The following is a 20,299-nucleotide window of genomic DNA, read 5'->3' as shown; positions in this document are numbered from 1 at the left end:
TCCACCCTTTGAAAAGCACTGGGTTACATCAGTTCTCTAAGCTCAATTGATTTCAGTGAAAATCCCATTTCTAGCTCTCCTTTATATCTCCTTTCATCCTTTTTAAGGACTTTCTCATATCACAATTTTCTTTTAGGTCCGGAGAAAGTAGTTATATAACAAATCATTTATAGGTATTTCAGAAGCAAACCCTTCAGTAAAGAAACTGTCTTACTTCAAACCACTTTGGTTGTAATAGGTCAAGCATCCAATAAATGTTGGATAAGATCTCTTTGTGGAATTCACAGACCTATGAAACAAAATACGAGGTCCTTGAAGAGGCAGAATATAAATGTAATAAACAAACAAATAAAACAACAGCGTTCCCTCTTTTTATTTTGCTGACTCTTCCACAACATCAACAAGCTCCTGGAAATGGCTTTTAGGGGGAAATGCATGAAAGATCTTAATATATTTGCCTTTCTTCCTGTTTTTAGGTATTACAACTGTGCTTACTATGACAACGATCAACACTCATCTCAGAGAGACTTTGCCTAAGATTCCCTATGTCAAAGCCATTGACATGTATCTCATGGGCTGCTTTGTATTTGTCTTCTTGGCCTTACTTGAATATGCTTTCGTCAACTACATCTTCTTTGGAAAAGGCCCTCAAAGGCAGAAGAAACTTGCAGAAAAGACTGCCAAAGCAAACAACGATCGCTCTAAGTTTGAAAGCAACCGGGTAGGATTATTCACATCATCTACTAGCCTGTGTTGTTTTCAGTTCCAAAACACCACTATGGAGCAGTAGGATTAAGTGTACTTACCCTCCATGCTAAGCTGTATCATTGGCATCTGTAGAAACCGCAGCCACCCTCCCTCAGTATGAATAGATCCTTAGTCACATAAAACACTCCCAGTACACAGAGAGTTCAGAAAGGGAAAGAGTGAGCAAAACATGGTTCTGGTAGGCTACAGGTTCACATACTTTATTACCATAAGCAAAATTGCTAGTTCAGGATTCACAGGCCTGGGAACTTCTCTTCCCATCACTAACACTTAATGCAATGTATTTTGCCCCAATTACCCTTGCCGTGCCTCCAGGATAAGGGAAATGGCCAACTGAATGTGTTTTGTTACATACAAAAACTACTACTTCCACCACTGCTTATTATTTCCTTTTACTTCTTATACAGAATGAGAAATAAGTCATGGAGTCCAGACTTAAAATGCTGTCAGCTATTCTTTTTTTCAGACTAGGGAAGATGCAGAGTTTTTTTGTTTGTTTGGCAGTTGTTTTTAAGTGTATCAAAAACAAAATGCGCATTTATTCAGTAGCGAAACCTCCGCTCATTTCCTGCTGTATGCATTTGTACAGGAAATGGTTAAAGGAGTGCAAGAAGGCAGCTTTTCTTCACAAGGTTTGCCTCTGAATTCAAAGGGCCCTTTACAATGTGATATTAATGGAGTTATATTTGGTTGATGCAGATCATGGCAACTGGCGTAGTAAGAGATCAAGAACCACATATTTCGATGTGAAACTGCAAGCGCATAGCTAGAGCAGTGCCTCCTTTTGTGTTGTGCAGGAGAGAAAGCTAAACATGAGATCAATGTTTAGACATTTAAGAAAGGCTTTAAGTGTGGTGTTTGTATTCCTCAGTGTACTGATTTGTTTTTTTACTAGTTCTATTGTTACAAGTCACCACATTGAGAATTTTTAATTGATGTTTATCTAAGGGCAGTGTGTGTGTGTGAGAGAGAGAGAGAGGAGACATGTGCCTCAAGGCACATGCAACATTATACAGTTGTATAGGTCCTCTCAAGCCAATATTATAAATGGTGTCCCAGCATATTTTGTTGCTATGTCCAGGGAGGAAAGTGGTATTCTTGTCACCCAATTTTCTTAAATGGCTAAATGTGTTATCTATCATGCGATCAGGGGAGCACATCCAGGCTTACATAATTTCTTCTCCCTCCGTAATTTTTTTTGACCCAATCTGAAACTAGTTTAACTGTCCCAATGACTTCTGGGAATTGTTTTGTTTTTGTAAGTTGTGTGTGGGGTTAAATACCAATGTGCTCTAATACAACAAATACTAGTATGGATTAAATCAAGCAAAATAAAAGGAGAGATACCATATTTTTCGGTAAACGGTCTATGTAAACCCAGCAGGTAAGAACAACTGACTTATTTTGTAGGCTGTCACACAAATAATTTTGTGACTAATTCTGCATTCTCTGGTTTTCCGTCTTCTAGAAGTGAACTGGGCCAATCCAAACTAGGACTTTTGGGCATTCTTCTAAGCAATGGGGCAACAATATTTGTATGAGCATCTAGATAATAGGGGCAATGTAAAAGCACATGGTCTATGGACTCTCTCTCCACCCTTACAAGGGCAGAGCCTTTTGACAAAGGGGATTTTTCTGTAGCCCCCCCCCCATTTAAAACCACAAATGGAAACACAGCACACCTTGCAAGTGTAAAGGCCCTCATAGGACTGTACTTCTATTGGGAGGTTCATTATCTCCTCCGCCCCCCGCCCCATTATATCTGTATCGCCCTTTACAACTCACAAGGTTCCTTGGCTGAGAAGCACAACACTTAAATTGTGATATAACCAGGGATATTTATAGATTGTTTTTTCATATGAAGCCCCTGAAATTCTGCTGGAACCTATAATAATTCACCAAGAAACTTCTCCGAAACTGTGTGCTGCCATACCCCACCCCACTCCTGTGCACTTCCACCCAAATGTGTGCATGCATTGTTGCTAGAGTTGTGTTTAGAAACGTATGCAAAACTTTACAGCAGTAATTCAGGGAAGTGTTTTATTGAAGCTTTACACCTGTTCTTTCTCAACATGAAGGCTGGTTTGCACATTCCACTATTTTGGTGATGTAATAACTCTCCACTCAGTAACTATCAGGGTGTAAATATATACCCCCATTGCTGGTCTGCTTATGTTATTCCCATGCAAGCATCACTATAGAATGAGGTGTTGGATGAGCAATGCTTAGAAAATACCTGTCTCCCAGTTATTAAAGAATTGAAAGAGAAATGTGGTTTCCAGTCTTTCTCTGTTAAGTACATCCTGCATGGTTAGCTGAAAATCCTGTCCCTGGAAACAGAGTGTTCCAACCAGGAACATTGATTGTACCAATTATTATTAAAAAGCATTGCTCACTTTCTCCAGCCTCGGATCTTGGGAGTTAGGGAGATATGATGGTGCAGGCTGTGTGATACTAGGTCCTCAAGTTAGTTTGAATTTGGCCTATTGAATGACCATCTGCCATTCTTGTACTTGGGAAAATATTAAATATATTTAAATAATTACAGGCTTTCTTCTGGACTGAGCATATATACTACAAAACAATGTTAGTGAGCTCTAAAATTGAGTGGTAAAGGAAAACCTGCACATGTTTCGTACTGGCCCCTTAATAAGAGCCATTTACTGAAAACATGTCACCAGTTTTAATAATTCAGCATGCACCTTTTTAAATTGGCAATGAGCCCACCTAAAATTTTACAAGTAGAATTCTTAATATTCACAGTGGCAAGGACGAACTTAATAGTGCAATTTCTGTAGTATGTGGAAATGAAATACAAAACTTTCCCCTTTTAATTTTCTGATACACTTCACTAAGATCTTTAGCAGTATTTGTTACACTGTTTCCAGGATGTTTATTTGGACTTTAGTGTTTTTAAAAATATGTGCTAGAGCTAAAGATGTCCATTAAAGTTAGGTTAAGTTAGATTTGGGACACGGGTGGAGCTGTGGTCTAAACCACAGAGCCTAAGGCTTGCTGATCAGAAGGTCGGCGGTTTGAATCCCCGTGATGGGGTGAGCTCCCGTTACTCAGTCTCTGCTCCTGCCCACCTAGCAGTTTGAAAGCACGTCAAAGTGCAAGTAGATAAATAGGTACCGCTCTGGCAGGAAGGTAAACGGCGTTTTGGTGCGCTGCTCTGGTTTCGCCAGAAGCGGCTAAGTCATGCTGGCCACATGACCCGGAAGCTGTCTGTGGACAAACACCGGCTCCCTTGGCCTATAGAGCAAGATGAGTGCTGTAACCCCAGAGTTGTCCGTGACTGGACCTAATGGTCTGGGGTGCTTTTACCTGGTTTATTGAATTTATTTATTGAATTTATGAATTGCTTCCAACAACGAAAGTCACAAAGCAATTTACAATAAAAGAAACAATTATTTGAAAGGCAAGAATGGCTAATCAAGAAAATTAAGTAACTAGACATTTAAAAACGGCTTCCGTGTAAATTCTAGTTTCCCTCTTTTTAGCATTCAGGAGGTCTGGTTATCACTGAAAATAAAACGTAGACAGTGTATGTGGATTGCAAGGTAGTTTTCAAATGTTCTCACTAATATAACCAAAAAAGGAGGGGAATCCATTCGAGACAATATTAAAAGTGGCCAAGTGACAGTGAGTCCACAATATTAGCACACACTGGAACTGGCATAGGTTGACTTTTGGAGCACAATCCTGTTTCAAGGGGTGATACAACTGAATGTCTAAGGCCAATCTATATGGAGTTCAAAACACACAGAGCCCAGACCATAACAACATAGCACAAGGTTAAAATAGTCTGGTTGAAAAATCCCAGCTGCCATGGGCTAACATTGTCTTAATATACAATGTTTTGATCTGATTCTAAAACCGCCTGCTTCCATAAGCAAGCATTTAGAGAAGGTATATTGACTGTTGCATAAGTACAGTGTCAAAACTCATATTATTCCAAGCCTTGTGGGGATGTTATATCTGCATGAAAAAGCTAACATGCAAAGACAAGAGAACCTGCAAATGGAATATTATGTCTGCTAGTGACTTGCCTGTTTGTCTTATTCCCTGGCCAGGAAATCAGTCAGTTTCTTCTATATTGCTCTCAATCCACGCAGAAGGATCCCACAGCTAATTTCTGGGATCTGACCTTTTTGTGGATCACTATATTATAACATCTTCTGATGATAAAGCCAGATCAGATAAAGGGTGCTACACATTCTCATTTTACTACCACAGAGCCCTTGTTTTAAGTTCCTGTGCCACTTCAAGAGGGAAAAAAGGGGAGAATGGTAAAATGTAAAGTAAATAACACTGTGCAATTGTGAACGGTATCAAATACACTTCAATTCCGGGACCCTTAAAATTAATATAATATTAAACAATTAAATTGGATTGAAATGATTCAGGGACCATGAATTGCCTGCCATTAAATTCACTTTCAAAAATTCCGCACAATAAAAAATATGTTGAAATTGGCATTAGGAATGAAATGAGAAGCCTGCTCATTTTGATACAAGTTTGCTAAATCATTTTTTTAATTGATCTAGACCCATAAAACAAATGGGAGTTTTGCCATGAAATGACACTTCCCAGACAGTACAGTGACATACTTGCTTTCCAAAGTGGAACAAGATAAATTTCTAGTAAATATGTTGCACCAGAGTGAATAGTATCTTCAGGAACCTCTGGTTATCATTACGTTTTAGGAATAAAAAAGAGCAAGTAGATTGTTCTCCCTAGTTGAACTTGCACACTCAGTAATCCTAAAGCAAGGCAAATGTGATCTGAGGGGCTCTTAGGCATGGTATGCTCTGTCACCAAAGAGGCCTGCTACTAGGACTTTTACACACACTCACACAAACACGTACAACCATGTTCTTCTGGCAATGGGTATGGGAAATGGGGTTTTCCAGGGGAATGTTGGGGGCAACCAAGCACTAGCAGGATCCTAAGTCTCCTTGTTCCCCTCACATGCCTTCAGCTATGCTGCAAATGAAATAGCCGATTTCTTTTCATTTACCACAATTGGAGGGGGGGATAATAATAGAATAAAAACCACCAAAGAAGAAGACCTCCCTACCCTGGGGACTTAGGAAGCCCTTGGGAAGTAGTGGTACGTCTGCTATGTAATCTCACCACCATCGCAGGATTGTGAACTATACATTTGATCCTGTTTAAGTAGGCCAAATGTTTCATATTTACATGTCCGGTGCTTGAGTAACTTTTACCCAAGGCAGAGCTGCATTGGGAGATAAAAGGTGGAATAAACCTCCTGTTTCTAGCAATGGGTCAGTGTATTGTGGTTCACTGCAATTGCACCCATATGTGTGCCAGGGAGAGGAGAAAGTGATACTTTGAGTGTTGTACCAGTCATTCCTTGCATGAGCAGCAATACTCACTTGGGACTGGAATTTGCCCATAGTGCTAATGGCTTTTCTGAAGGATTATTATGTAGGTAAAGCGACTTTGTGAGTTCTACAGCAGATGAGTAGCCTGCATCTGTATCAAATGCAATTTTGAATATTGATCAGAACTTACAATCCAATTCAGTAGTGAAAGTGGATTTGCTCTTTAGCCTTTTTATATACTGTTGTGCTCACAGGAGCATGCAAAGGTCTAGGGGGATTCCTCATCCCACCAGCAGAAACCCATCTGTGTTAAACGCCCTCAGGAGAGAACCCTCTTGAGAGAACCCCCTCTGATCTGCATCATCTGAGGTCCTGAGGTGTGACTACCTGGCTAAAGCCCTGGAAAACAGCACTCCAGTTACAGAATGAGTCTACATTGCAACATTTTGTTTCAGGCCCTATTTGTTTTATATTTATGTTATTGGCACGAATCCTAATCCTTATCACTTAATATGGTAACTCTGTCAATTTCCATGGAGAATAGTTAAACCTTAAAGGTAAAGGTAAAGGGACCCCTGACCATTAGGTCCAGTCGTGACCGACTCTGGGGTTGCGGCGCTCATCTCACTTTATTGGCCGAGGGAGCCGGCGTACAGCTTCTGGGTCATGTGGCCAGCATGACTAAGCCACTTCTGGCGAACCAGAGCAGCGCATGGAAACGCCGTTTACCTTCCCGCCAGAGCGGTACCTATTTATCTACTTGCACTTTGACGTGCTTTGGAACTGCTAGGTTGGCAGGAGCAGGGACCGAGCAACGGGAGCTCACCCGGTCGCGGGGATTCGAACCGCCGACCTTCTGATCGGCAAGTCCTAGGCTCTGTGGTTTAACCCACAGCGCCACCCATGTCCCTTCTAGTTAAACCTTACATAATTATTTTATTTATTTGTGTGTTTGTTTTAAAAGCATTTGTATACTGCTATTCATTAAAAAAAACCACCAAAGCGGTTTATAACAATAGAACAAAAAAAAAAAACAACTCATACAATAAAAAATATTAAAAAGTTAAAATCAGACGTCAGTTAACTATTATGGAAATATGTTTTGTTAATTTCCTGAATAGGCCTGATGGAATAGAAGAGTTTTCAGCAGGCATTTAAAACTTGGAACAGAAGGTTCTGGAACAGAATTCTATTCTGAAATAGAATTAAATATTTGTATTTACTGGAAACAATTATGAACCTCCATCATTATGAATTTGTTTCCAACTAGGTGGACATGCATGGGAATATTCTGCTAACATCCCTCGAAATTCACAACGAAGTTGCAAGCAATGAAGTTACCACAAGCGTCACCGATCCTCAGAATTCAACAATATCCTTTGACAGCTCAGGTATCCAGTACAGAAAACAGAGTTCGCATCGAGAAAACCTTGGAAGGCGTACATTGGACAGAACTGGCGCACACACAAAGAAGAGTCATTTACGGAGAAGGTCCTCACAGCTAAAGATAAAAATTCCTGACCTAACGGATGTGAACGCCATAGACAGATGGTCAAGAATGGTGTTTCCTTTCACATTTTCTCTTTTCAACTTAATCTACTGGCTATACTATGTCAACTAAATTGACTTTACTTCTTTTTTTTAAAAAAAGACTTCAACAAGTTAAATATTAATTTGCCTGTTATTTTGTATGTGTACATAAGAACTTTTACACTATATATATATATAAATATAAAATATATATAAATATATTTAAAATCCTGTTTATGTGTGTACATATATTGTGAAAGAATGTGTATTATACCCATTGTGCATACACATATGTACTATATATATACACACACACTCTGTACTTTCGGAAGATAACGGACAGTTTAGCAGAATGCGCATTAAGTGATTTTTAAAAAATGAAATAAAAAGTATGGAGAAGCAAGTGCTCTGAAAACTGTAGGTTTTGGTAAATCTAAAAGTCATTTAAGACCACCCAAATATTTTTCAGACCTCTGCAATTCCATATTTATCAGAATTATGTGATATTGTTTGTGGAAACTTGACTGCTCATTAACTGGTAGAATTAACACTGGTACGCTTTCTCTAAGTTATATTTCCTAATCATTGAACCAATGAACCTAATCAATATTTTTTAATTTTTGTTTTTGCTAATGGTTTGTGTTTTATATTCTAGCAAAGATCAGTTTCCCTATCAAAAATGGGCATCATCCTTTTAGCGATCACTTGTTTATTCTCATGTAGCAAGTTAAATCTTGATCAAGAGATCAGTTTGCTTCGCGTTCAAAGCAAAGCAGCCTCTTCTTATGTGATACAGTGCATTATATAATGTTTTAATTTAATATTCCAATTACAGTATAGGATTATTTTGAGGAGAGAATCCCTACAGCATATTGTTACTGGAATGTTGTTTGAAATGCAACTGCTGCTAACATAATTAGGATCTATTCTGATCTATACAGGGTTATCAAATCTTCTCCTTTGCAGGGGTACTATAATCTGAGGAGATTCTTTCTGAGGAAAATTTTAGTTATATATTGCTCCATGTTCTGCTGTACCTGCTTCCCCTTTGTAAATCTTTTCCATGTTACAGTGGAGCAGCCAGGCAGAACAAATCAGTTCCACAAAAGAATAAATAATATATATATATTATATAATATATATAATATATATATAAGCTTCTCTGTGCCACAGAGCTTTTCAAATTACCAGAATGCCAGGCAATGGAGGATATGATAATCTTAGCCCATTGTTTCTTTAATAATTAGTATTCCAATGATAAACTAGAAGACACCTCAGGTTAAAAATGAAAAGGGAAAACCATGCATTTACGTTACCAAACATTCTTAGAACATGATTAATGTAAGATATATTTGCATAATATGCATATATATGAATAATTTACCCAATTTTCTTTCTAGTGCTTGCTACTGTGACTGCATGCTATATCATACTTTTGTTTCTGTGATGTTACAGCTTTCTCTTCTCTAGAATTAAACCAATATAGCACTTCTAATGTATAAATTCAATAACAGAACATTTTCACATCTATTTTGTACATATATATGTATATACACACTAAAACTGCTAGTATAGCTGATATGCTACATTCACAAACCATAAATAATGGAGAACAAATGTCTTGCTTCAGCATTAAATGCATTCAGTCATTTTCCTTATGCAAAATGTTCCACTTTTGTTTTCCTGTAGTTAGAATGCATTCATATCAGTGCTGTTAACTTAGCATACATGAGATGAATGAATATCAAAAGGAGTTTAGAGAAACTTGGATGAGCAGGAATTTGGAAGGTAAAGTTGTAGGTGCAATTCGCCAGTTGTATTCCCCATTCATTTCATTATGGCAACTTCCACTAGTTGGGTTGCACTGGAAACATTTTGTAGCTTTCATTATATGGAAGCAACCTCTGATTCACCATACCATTAAAGGGCCACTTTCCATGTTACAGGAATGCTTTTTGCATGTCACTCCCACAAAAAATAATATACTATAGAAAAGGGTTTTATGTTGAGACTGAGCTAAAGCCAGTTATACCTGGTTTCATTTTCACATGTTGGAGAACACCATATATGGGGGAGAGAAATGGTATTTCACATAACTGGCCTAGTGATTTGGGGGGAAAAAGTTTTACCTTGATATGAAAACAGAAACCTGCAGAATTATATTTAGTCTCAGCTGATACCACACCTGCTATTGAGACAACATAGATATATGCAGTGCTATTTTTCTAGAAAAAGAGGTGCTGGAACTCACCGTGAATGTCTCCCTTGTTCTCTGAGAATGGCAATGGCGCCCACCTGAGAGGTACCGAAATTGACTTCCGGTGAGTTCTGGCTGGAAAAAAGCCCTGGGTATATGCCAGGAATCCAGGGCAGCTTGCTAGAGACCATGGCTTTCTTGGAAGAATACGTATTAACTAAAATCATGCCAAAATTATTCTTAGTGGACTGGTTCATTTTATTGCCTAACAGAAGCTGCCATTGAAATTATAATATGAGCCTTTAAATCAAAATAGGAATCAAAATTTCAGTACAGCCGTAGTGTTAAAATAATTATAATAATAATAATAGAATGTGGAGGCTTATACTGAAGTTCATAAACTTATGAAAGATGGGAAGGGTTGTCTTTTTCGTTTTTTCGTTTTTTGCTATGAATGTAAATAAAGATAATTTTGTGTGAGGGTATCTCGATTGGTCTATAACGCTGAGATCAAAAGTAACGAGCGAGGAATGACAGCAACCCATAATGACTTCAAGCTTCAACAACAATTTAGACAATGTGATTCATAAACTAATTAAGATGAACTAGATATCTGTACGCAGGGACGCAGGTGGCGCTGTGGGTTAAAGCCTCAGCGCCTAGGACTTGCCGATCGAAAAGTCGGCGGTTCGAATCCCTGCGGCGGGGTGCGCTCCCGCTGCTCGGTCCCAGCGCCTGCCAACCTAGCAGTTCGAAAGCACCTCTGGGTGCAAGTAGATAAAATAGGGACCGCTTACCAGCGGGAAGGTAAACGGTGTTTCCGTGTGCGGCTCTGGCTCGCCAGAGCAGCGATGTCACGCTGGCCACGTGACCCGGAAGTGTCTCCGGACAGCGCTGGCCCCTGGCCTCTTGAGTGAGATGGGCGCACAACCCTAGAGTCTGTCAAGACTGGCCCGTATGGGCAGGGGTACCTTTACCTTTACCTTAGATATCTGTAACATTTAATCTGAATCCTAAACATATTAAGCTGAAACAGATCTATAGAACCTACCGTATTTTTCCATGTATAAGATGATGTTTTTGTAGTATTTAAAACTGTTAAAAATTTGGAATCCTCTTATACAAGGATAGTATTGAGCGGGGACGGGCGATTGGTGGCATCCACAAGCAGGAGATTGTCAGCAGTGATTGGGTGGGTGATTGGTGGCTATGGCAAGGTCTGCTGGTGCGTCAATTAGGCGGGTGATTGGTGGCTGTGGCAAGGCCTGCTGGCGATTGGCTGCTGCTGTGGCAATTGGGCGGGTGATTGGTGGCTGCAGCAAGGCTGGGCAACCTCCCCCTATTTCCTTAATTTGGGGTCCCAAAAAGTAGGAGTCGTCTTATACACGGGGGCATGTTATACATGGAAAAATACAGTACTTTGTGTGTGCTTAGGATTACAGTGGTACCTCGGGTTAAGAACTTAATTCGTTCCGGAGGTCCATTCCTAACCTGAAACTGTTCTTAACCTGAGGTACCACTTTAGCTACTGGGGCCTCCTGCTGCCACCACGCCACCAGCATGCAATTTCTGTTCTCATCCTGAGGTAAAGTTCTTAACCCAAGGTACTACTTCCGGGTTAGCGGAGTCTGTAACCTGAAGCGCTTGTAATCCAAAGCATTTGTAACCCGAGGTACCACTGTACAGCCTTACTAAGCAATCCAACCCTGCTTTTGCACCAAGCAGGGGCAGGGGCACTTATATTAGATGGAGTTACCCCACTGCTCAACCCTGATGGCCTCTGCCTACAGAGTAACAACCACCTTCCTCCACTGTAGCTCTACTTCCACCTGCTAGACAGTAAGTAGGAACCCTCAAAATGGGGCGTTCCAGAGACAGGGGAGGCCGAACCAGCCTGGGATCTGCTTGATCCTAAGCCAATCCTACTGCTATCCCATGAGCCCAAACTGGACCTGGTTGTTATGCCAGCTCCAGGCTGGTGCAGCTGCATGCCTCTCTTGCTCTTCTACCCTAGCCATTATGGGCTGTACATGTTGTGGTGTCTCTACCTAGCTATGGCTGGAATTAGCAGCCTTAGCGACTCTGGTGAGATCAAGGAAATTGGAATACAGCTGCAACAGCTTTGGTGGGTGAGGAACTGCTACCAGAATGAGCCTGCCGAGGAAGCAAGAGTCCAGTCCCAAGGCTCATACAATGCTACAGAGCTTCTCATGTAGCAAAACATTTGAGGGTTTTCTAGGGAAGCCCAGCGGAGAATTTGGATGGGACTAGTGAAATTTCTTGAAAGGTTTTCCCGTTCCTGAACTCAGGCTGCTACTTGAGCAAATTTAGCCATGTCTTTTATAGTTTTTTACATAAAATTGTTATAAATTATTTGCAGGCTAACAAAACATGTTTGTTATGAAAGGCACTGGAAAGAACATAATAAACATCATGCTGGATCCGGCCAAACACCCATCTAGTCCATCATTTTGCTCTCATGTTGGCCAGTCACATGCCCCTGAAAAGCCCTAAAGTAGGACCTGAATGCAACAGGGCTCTTCCCATTCGTGATTCCCAGCAGCTGGTATTCAAAAGCATTACTTCCTCCAATAGTGGAGAGGGAATGTAGCCGTGATGACTGGTATCCATTGATAGCCTTATTCTCCATGAATTTCTCTAATCCTCTTTCAGAGCCGTTCAAGTTGGTCCTTATCATTGCCATTGAAACAGTGTGCATAGTAAAAACAAAAAAACCCCAGAATCAAACACAGGAACACTAGCTCTAGGAACAATAGCATCAAATCAACAAACCTTAAAACAACAAAACAGTGCAAGCTCTTAAAAACAACAGAACGGTTTCATCAGAAAATTGATGAGTATCATCAGCATTTAGCACTTTCTCTAAATGCTTAAAGCTATGCATCACCCCACTAATTTTTCTAATGTCACTTTGTAATAAAGGCCAAGATTACAGATTACATTTTTAGTGCTGTGCTGAATGATCACCTAGTTTAATTTTCAATGTCATAAGTGGTCTTTCAAGGGATATAAGCAGTCTTTAAAATTAAAAATCCATGCAGTACTGATCTATCACATATTTGGTATAAGAGCCTTGTTGGATCACCCAAAAGCCTATCTAGTACAGTGGTACCTCTGGTTACGTACTTAATTCGTTCTGGAGGTCCGTTCTTAACCTGAAACTGTCCTTAACCTGAAGCACCACTTTAGCTAATGGGGCCTCCTGCTGCCGCCACGCCGCCGGAGCATGATTTCTGTTCTCATCCTGAAGCAAAGTTCTTAACCTATTTCTGGGTTAGCGGAGTCTGTAACCTGAAGCGTCTGTAACCTGAAGCGTATGTAACCCGAGGTACCACTGTATAGCATGGTGTTTCCACAGTGACCAACCATATGCCTATGGGAAGCCTAGCTCAATGGTACTCTCCTGCTTGTGAATCCCAATTGATATTGGAAATTAGTCACTGATAGCAGTATCCTCCATAAGTCCCCTTTAAAGCTATCTAAACAGGTCCTTCACCAACCAGAAGATTTGGGTCAGACCCTGGTTCAGTACTTTTGAGTAACAGCTCACCTCTGTCCAATATACCTTTCACATTGGATTTTTGTTTTTTGTTTTGTTTAAAAAAGGAAGAGGAACTTTTTTTATTAGGGGACAGAATTGGATGAAATTTGCAGGCAGAATATACCATTCTGAAGGCCTTTATTTCTGACACATTTCAGAATGATAACTGCAGTAGTCTTATTGTAAAGGCAACTGCTACTTAATAACTTAATCTCCCCTGCTGATTTGTAGTCAACTGATCTGAAAATTGGAGAAATGAAAGTGGCACCCCAGGTTAAGAAAGAGTTCAAGGGATTCTTGTGCTAAGCACAACTGAAGTTGTTTTGGAGTGCAAAGAGCTAAATGGCATTCACTTTCTATGTAAAATAATTCCCTCTGATTACAAGCTTGACCTGCCAGTCACAGTGGAGCTCTCTGCCCCCTCTCCTTCCTATCCTGATTTATTCCTTAAGCTTCAAGACATAAGTTGCTCTTGCAAAGCTGATCCTTTCCCCCCAAAAAACCTGGCTGGGCCAGCCCACCCATGAGGCAAGATGAGGCAACCACCTCAGGCAGCAGATCCACAGGGTCAACAGATCCTGATGTAGATCTTTATCCCCCTCTTGTTCCTAGTCTAGCTTTTTCCTCTCCCCTTCTTTCCTGGCGGGAAGTGAGGTGCCATTTTATGGTTCGCCTCAGGTGCCAAAATGTCTTGGGCTGGCCCTGAAAACTGGGATTGGGGAGCACTGATAAAACCATTTCTCTTATTACAAGCTAAAAGTATCAGTAAAAAGCTTTCCTGCCCTCTCCTGATCCTGGTGTTTGCTTTCAGCTAGTCATAAGTTTTGATTTGGCAAAGCTGCTCCCTCTTCCCCCTTGCATTTTCCTTCTTCAGGAAGCTTAGAGGCATAACTTCGCATTTTGTGGAAGCTGGCCTGCACCATTTCTTTAATGTCTGGATCATTGCAGCACCACAAAATTCTTCTGTCCAGTCTTGGACAGATCCTACTTTGCCTCAGATTGGTTGAGACCGAATCCATTCAAAGCATCACACCTCCGTTTGGGGTTCATCCAGATCAGGCACACACCAGATCTGGCAGGGAATTCTCTCTAGTGACTCTTCTAGCATACAGCTTCATTGGACAGCCTAACTATTATGAGATGAGAAGAAAATCTTATTTCTATGCACTTCTTACACACCACGCATAATTTTATATACTCTATCATGTTCCCACTTACTTGCCTTTTTTTTAAAAAAGGACTAAAATATTGTAACCTTTCCTCCTAGGGGAATTCCTCCAGCTGCTTAATTATTCTATACCTATTTGCAGCCACTGAGCTCTGCAGCTTCAGTGTCATTTTTGTCTTTCCCCTTTACACCGTGATCTCAACCAATTGGGGATTACACAGTGAATCTGTTAACATGACAGTGACATATAACTAATCAGATTAAATTGATGCCATTGAGGGCATCAAACGAAGCCCTTCTGTTGCCTGTGCTCTGAACAGGAGAGGCAGGGAATGGAATGTGTCTCCATTGCCCAGGATAATGGGGACACACTTCCAGTCTTGCTACATCATATTCCCACTTCACTTCCTGCCACTTGTTGTTGTTGTTTAGTCGTTTAGTCATGTCCGACTCTTCGTGACCCCATGGACCAGAGCACACCAGGCACTCCTGTCTTCCACTGCCTCCCGCAGTTTGGTCAAACTCATGCTGGTAGCTTCGAAAACACTATCCAACTATCTCGTCCTCTGTCATCCCCTTCTCCTTGTGCCCTCCATCTTTCCCAATATCAGGGTCTTTTCCAGGGATTGGTTTGATTTTCTTGCAGTCCATGGGACTCTCAAGAGTCTCCTCCAGCACCATAATTCAAAAGCATCAATTCTTCGGCGATCAGCCTTCTTTACAGTACATCACCACTACTGCATGGTAAATCCCTCTTCAGTTCAAGTTGTGTGTGGCTGTCTGGGCCAGGATGTAGGTGGGGAGGCAGCTTAGGATGTACAAGCAAAGTAAGGCAGTGTGGGTGGGCAATTTTTTTACTCAACTGTGCATACAGATAAATATGTCCTCTATATGTACTCCACTACTTTTAATGTATCAGGATGCACATGTATTTTAATTCATATCCTGCTCCAGCTAGTCAGTTGTGCATGACTGAACTGAAGGTGGGCAAAGTACGTAAAACTTTGCTGCCTTGTTCCCATTTCTCCTTGACACCCCTTTTGGTCCTTCCCTGCTTTTTCCCCTGCTTTTTTCTAAGGGGAGTGAAAACTCAGCAAATAGGTCATGCTTTGCAGAAGGAGTGGAAACATTATTAATATTTTCCAAACCGCCCCACTCTCCCCAGATTAAGCAGAAGATTAGATGGAGGCTGGAGTACGGGCAACAGATTTCAATCGACGGTTTTTATTTTCTAAGATACTGTAATGGAGGAGTTGCTCTTATGGGCAATTTGGGAATTGGTTAGATGAAGCCAATAGAAACAGAGGCACTTTTTCAGCTTGGACAGGTGGGGCTGCAGCACCCTGTCCCTCCCAAACTGCTGAACCAGAGTCTCCCCCCCCCCCAAAAAAAAACCCCACTAGTCATAACAATCAGATCACTCTCTCACCTTTTCCGGGGTTCATCTTCAATCTTTGTCTAGCTTGGCCAATCAAGTGTAAACTTACATGCATTTAAATCGGCAACCACTGTGTGTTGCTCACTACTGTCAGAGCCAGCTCCTAGGGACCGAGATCCCTCCAGCCTCCCCCCAATAAAATATTTGAGGGGGCCAGCCGTTGATGAGCATTGCCATTCAGATTGTGTGCATGCGCTGCCTTGTGGTTGATTATGTGGGGCAGAGCTTACTTGCCCACCCCCCACAATATTTTATTCAAGTTGGCAGCCCTGCTTGGTATCATCCCTGTCTGTAGAGGGAAAACCCACCCCCACATTTTTCATTCATGTTAAGGTGTGGGTGAACATATCAGATGACACAGCGATTCTTCAAACAGCTCTTGTTTATTCACAGGCCAGAACAGAACTGAACTAAAGGGTTCAGCCAACCTGCTTATATAGAGCTCCACTACAATGCAACAGTAACCACTTTCCGTAACTATCCAATCACTGAACGTCAATTTCAATCCCTTATTTGCATATGTGGACCTGAGTGAAAACTATCTACAGTATCCCCCTGCTGGCCCAGGGTGAGAACTTCAGTATATAACAATTCAGTTCCTTTCCTCGTAGAGAAATCTTTTACCAATTCCCACTGAAAATTGCATGGCAGGACTGTGAGTCACAACAATACTCCAGTCCCCCACTTCTCCTTGCAATGGCTTTGGTGATAGCACAGCAGATGCCAGGAAGTACTTTAGCCCTTGTGAACTTTGGCATGTCTTCTTAGGAAAAGATCTATATTAAGGTAAATGCCTTGCAGTATTATGTTACTTGTCTTTGACAAATCCTCAACACAGCAAGGCTGGCTGAGCTAACAATACGGACTGGGACTGTTTTTGTTATGAATAATTAATAAACTTTTTTAAAAAAAATTATGACATTGAAGAACTGAATAATTACAAAGATGCTGCTTTTCGGAAACTAATAATACCTGCATGTAAGCAGTTGTAGAACTGTTTCCCATACTTGGGCCTCCAGCAGTTCCCATCATGCCTGATCACTGGTCCTGCTAGCTAGGGATGATGGGAGCTGTAGTTCAAAAACAGCTGGAGACCCTAATTTGGAAAACACTGATTTATAGGATTGCAGTCTTAGGAAGGGAGTTGTGATGGATCAAAGCAGGAATTGGTATGTTAATGAGAGTGGGAAGGAGAAAATAAGGACAGGAGTCCTACCAGCTGTGTCTACTGAAATGTCCTCTTCTACATTACTAAGGTACAAGATCTCTGCAATCTTTTGCCTGTGGCCACGAGAGAAAGCAATGTAATCTGTAGAGCAATCCTGTGTAGACCGGTTCAGTGGGGCTTATTCCCATGCATGGACTTGCAGCCTTGTACTTATTTTCTTCCTCTGCTGATAGGCTCTGGGCACCCCTGGCTCCACCTACCATTAACTGCCTGCTTTTTGCCCAAGGTTGGTGCAATGCATGATGGGCAACCCACAGGCAAAGTGCACCCAGTGGACTCCACCACACTAGCATGTCCATGACCCAGCTGTCAGACCACCTATTGTCTTGACATTCCCACAATGTTCCTTGTAAAAGAAGCTGACGGCACTCTGCAGCCATTGTGTGGACAGCACTATGCCTCTTGTGATACTTAGGAGTTCATAACCGTGTGGTGGCTGAGGCTGAAAGATAACAGCTTGCTTCAAGCCAGGAAGAACGATTATGGCCTAATGCAGGGATGGGGAGCCTGGGGTCCTTCAGACATTCTTGGACTCCAACTCCCATCAGCATGGACACTTGTTAAGCATGATGGGAGTTGTGGTCCAGCATTATATGAAGAGCTGGAGGTTCCCCATCCCTGATCCAATTGGAGTTTTGAATCTGGACTCCCTGGCCCACCGCTTTCCCTCTTAGCAGTTGTCCTACACCAGCTCTCTGTGGCCCCCTATTTACAGTGTACGCAGACAGGTCAGGAAACGAGTGTGTGCTCAGTTTAAGACACATGTGATTTGCAAAGATTGGATGCTCTGAATAAGTACCCTACTGATCCTCTCCGCTTCACACAGAACCTGCTTCATAGGGATTGCTACCATTACCCATAGTTGTAACTACCGTATGATAGAGAGAAATGTGGTAAGGTCCTGATGCCATTTCTTCCATTATTACATCAGTATCAGGAGAAGGCACATTTACGGAATTTCTTCCTTCCTATAGCAGTTAAAGGAGCACCTGTAGATAGGCAACTGTGATTCATGTAATTGGAATTGTCATGTCATATATATTGTCATATATATATATATATATATGAAGCTATCATTTGACATTTTCAGGAGTGCAGTGGAATATTACCCAACCAACACATGAACAAATTGGGACCCTTCACAAATAACGAAAAGACAAATATTTAACAACATGCATGAAACAAAGTGGTGGAAAAACATCACTGTGAATTTTCATTCTTTCTTTTTTTCTAGAAATATTTGTAAAGGGGCAGAGAGGAGGAGGAGGAGCAAATGATGGTATGGAATGAGCTTATTGTTTTGAAAAAATTACAATAAAATATATTTTAAGAAGGAAAGAGAGTATTATGGATTTGCATAGCATTGGATATATTGTTTCTTTTTTCAAAAGGAAAAAAGGCATTAGCATCATGCAAGTAAAACCTTGTTTTTAAATTATTGACTAATCTGCTTTCACCAGTCTCTTAATCAACAGCTTTTTTCTCCAAGTCATTCCTAACGTTAAGCAGAAGTAGAGGATATGAATTTCAACCTACAGATGCAATATTCTTTTTGTTAGGTATTCAAAACAAATTCCATATTCCCTGAAGAAGAATAACCAATGCCATCAAGAGAATTAAAGGAAAACAACAGTAGACTCAAAAAGACTGTTGCCTTTGGGCATCAAGTAAAACTCAGTAAATAAAATGTTGTTTGCTTTAACATGATTTCTCCCCCCCCCCAAGGCCTTTCATATATATATATATAAATTAATGTAACTTTATTTCACATAGCAAAATAAAGAGGGTTGTGTGTTACTTGTTTTTCTTCTCAATTTGATGCTGCTTCTTTCTGCCCTCTAACCCTGCACAGCACTTAAGGAAGAGAGTAGCTTGACTAAAATCCAAGGGGACCACTATGAATATCCCAGCTTGATCAGACCAAAGGCCCATGTAGCTCAACATCCTGTTTTCCAAGAGGCCAGTCGGGTGCCCATTGGAAGTCTGCTGGCAGAGGCTGAGCCCAGCACCATTCTCCCCACATGCAGTTCACAGAAACTGTCAGTCAGGACTTGTCAACAATCCCACTTGTCCAGAGCCCAGAAAGCACAACTCTGAGTGGTTTTCCCATGCTTTTTAGATATTGGTCCAAGCACGGGTGGATCTACTATGAAACTAATGCAGCTTAAGCCTTAAGCCCTCATCCTGCAGGGGCCCCGGAAGTGAATTTTGGGTTTAGAAGACCGAATTTGAGTTGCACGACTCCAATTGAATAGTTTTTGTTGTTGTCTACAGGTCAAGGGGTGCAGTTTAACCCACAGCGGGTGGAGCTGTGGGTTAAACCACAGAGTCTAGGACTTGCCGATCAGAAGGTCGGTGGTTCGAATCCACGCGACGGGGTGAGCTCCCATTGCTCGGTCCCTGCTCCTGCCAACCTAGCAGTTCGAAAGCACGTCAAAGTGCAAGTAGATAAATAGGTACCGCTCCAACGGGAAGGTAAACGGGGTTTCCATGCACTGCTCTGGTTCGCCAGAAGCGGCTTAGTCATGCTGGCCACATGACCCGGAAGCTGTACGCCGGCTCCCTCGGCCAATAAAGCGAGATGAGCACCACAACCCCAGAGTCGGCCAGAGTCGGTCAGGGGTCCCTTTACCTTTGCCTTACAGTTCAACAGACCCCAACGTTTGAGAGTCAGTAGCACAGATCTGTCAGTATTTTCATTCTTTCCCATTGCTGGATGTGTGATTATTACATCACATGTCTATGTTTACATTCCGTGCTTGGAAAGTGTGGGAAACGGAAGCTAGTCCTATCTCTTCCATTGTAAAGGTTTGGTGATCTGTCATGGAACAACCTCACTGAGTAGACAACAGTGGTTACCCAGATGTCGTTGCTGGCCGAGAAGGGGGCCCCATAACAGTTCGAGCTTCAGGACCTCAAAAATGTAGGTTTTCCACTGGGTCCAAGTGGTTTCCTCCTCGCCCCACCCCATTCCCAAGGAAAACCAGGCTCTTTAGGAGCAAATGCCGATCCGGAGAAAACCAGAATTGCTGTTTGATCTGATTGAACACTAAAGAG

The 20,299-nt window shown here is 41.5% G+C and overlaps 1 protein-coding gene across 3 annotated transcripts in view; it reads left to right on the top strand.

Annotated features, from left to right (window-relative positions):
- Window positions 1-7,786, top strand: part of GABRB3 (gamma-aminobutyric acid type A receptor subunit beta3) — a 194,520-nt gene extending 186,734 nt beyond the window's left edge. For all 3 annotated transcript variants that reach the window (XM_083734475.1, XM_083734476.1, XM_083734477.1), the window contains 2 exons: window positions 477-721; window positions 7,390-7,786. In XM_083734475.1, coding sequence (XP_083590601.1) covers window positions 477-721; window positions 7,390-7,740 — 596 coding nt within the window. In that variant the 3' untranslated portion in view covers window positions 7,741-7,786. The remainder of the gene's footprint in view (window positions 1-476; window positions 722-7,389) is intronic.
- Window positions 7,787-20,299: the final 12,513 nt, after the last annotated feature.

The sequence above is a fragment of the Podarcis gaigeae genome, assembly GCF_964106915.1.
Source record: "Podarcis gaigeae genome assembly, chromosome: 4".
Lineage (NCBI taxonomy): Eukaryota > Metazoa > Chordata > Lepidosauria > Squamata > Lacertidae > Podarcis > Podarcis gaigeae.
Note: the sequence above shows the minus strand (reverse complement) of the source record. Positions and strands in the feature narration are given on the sequence as shown.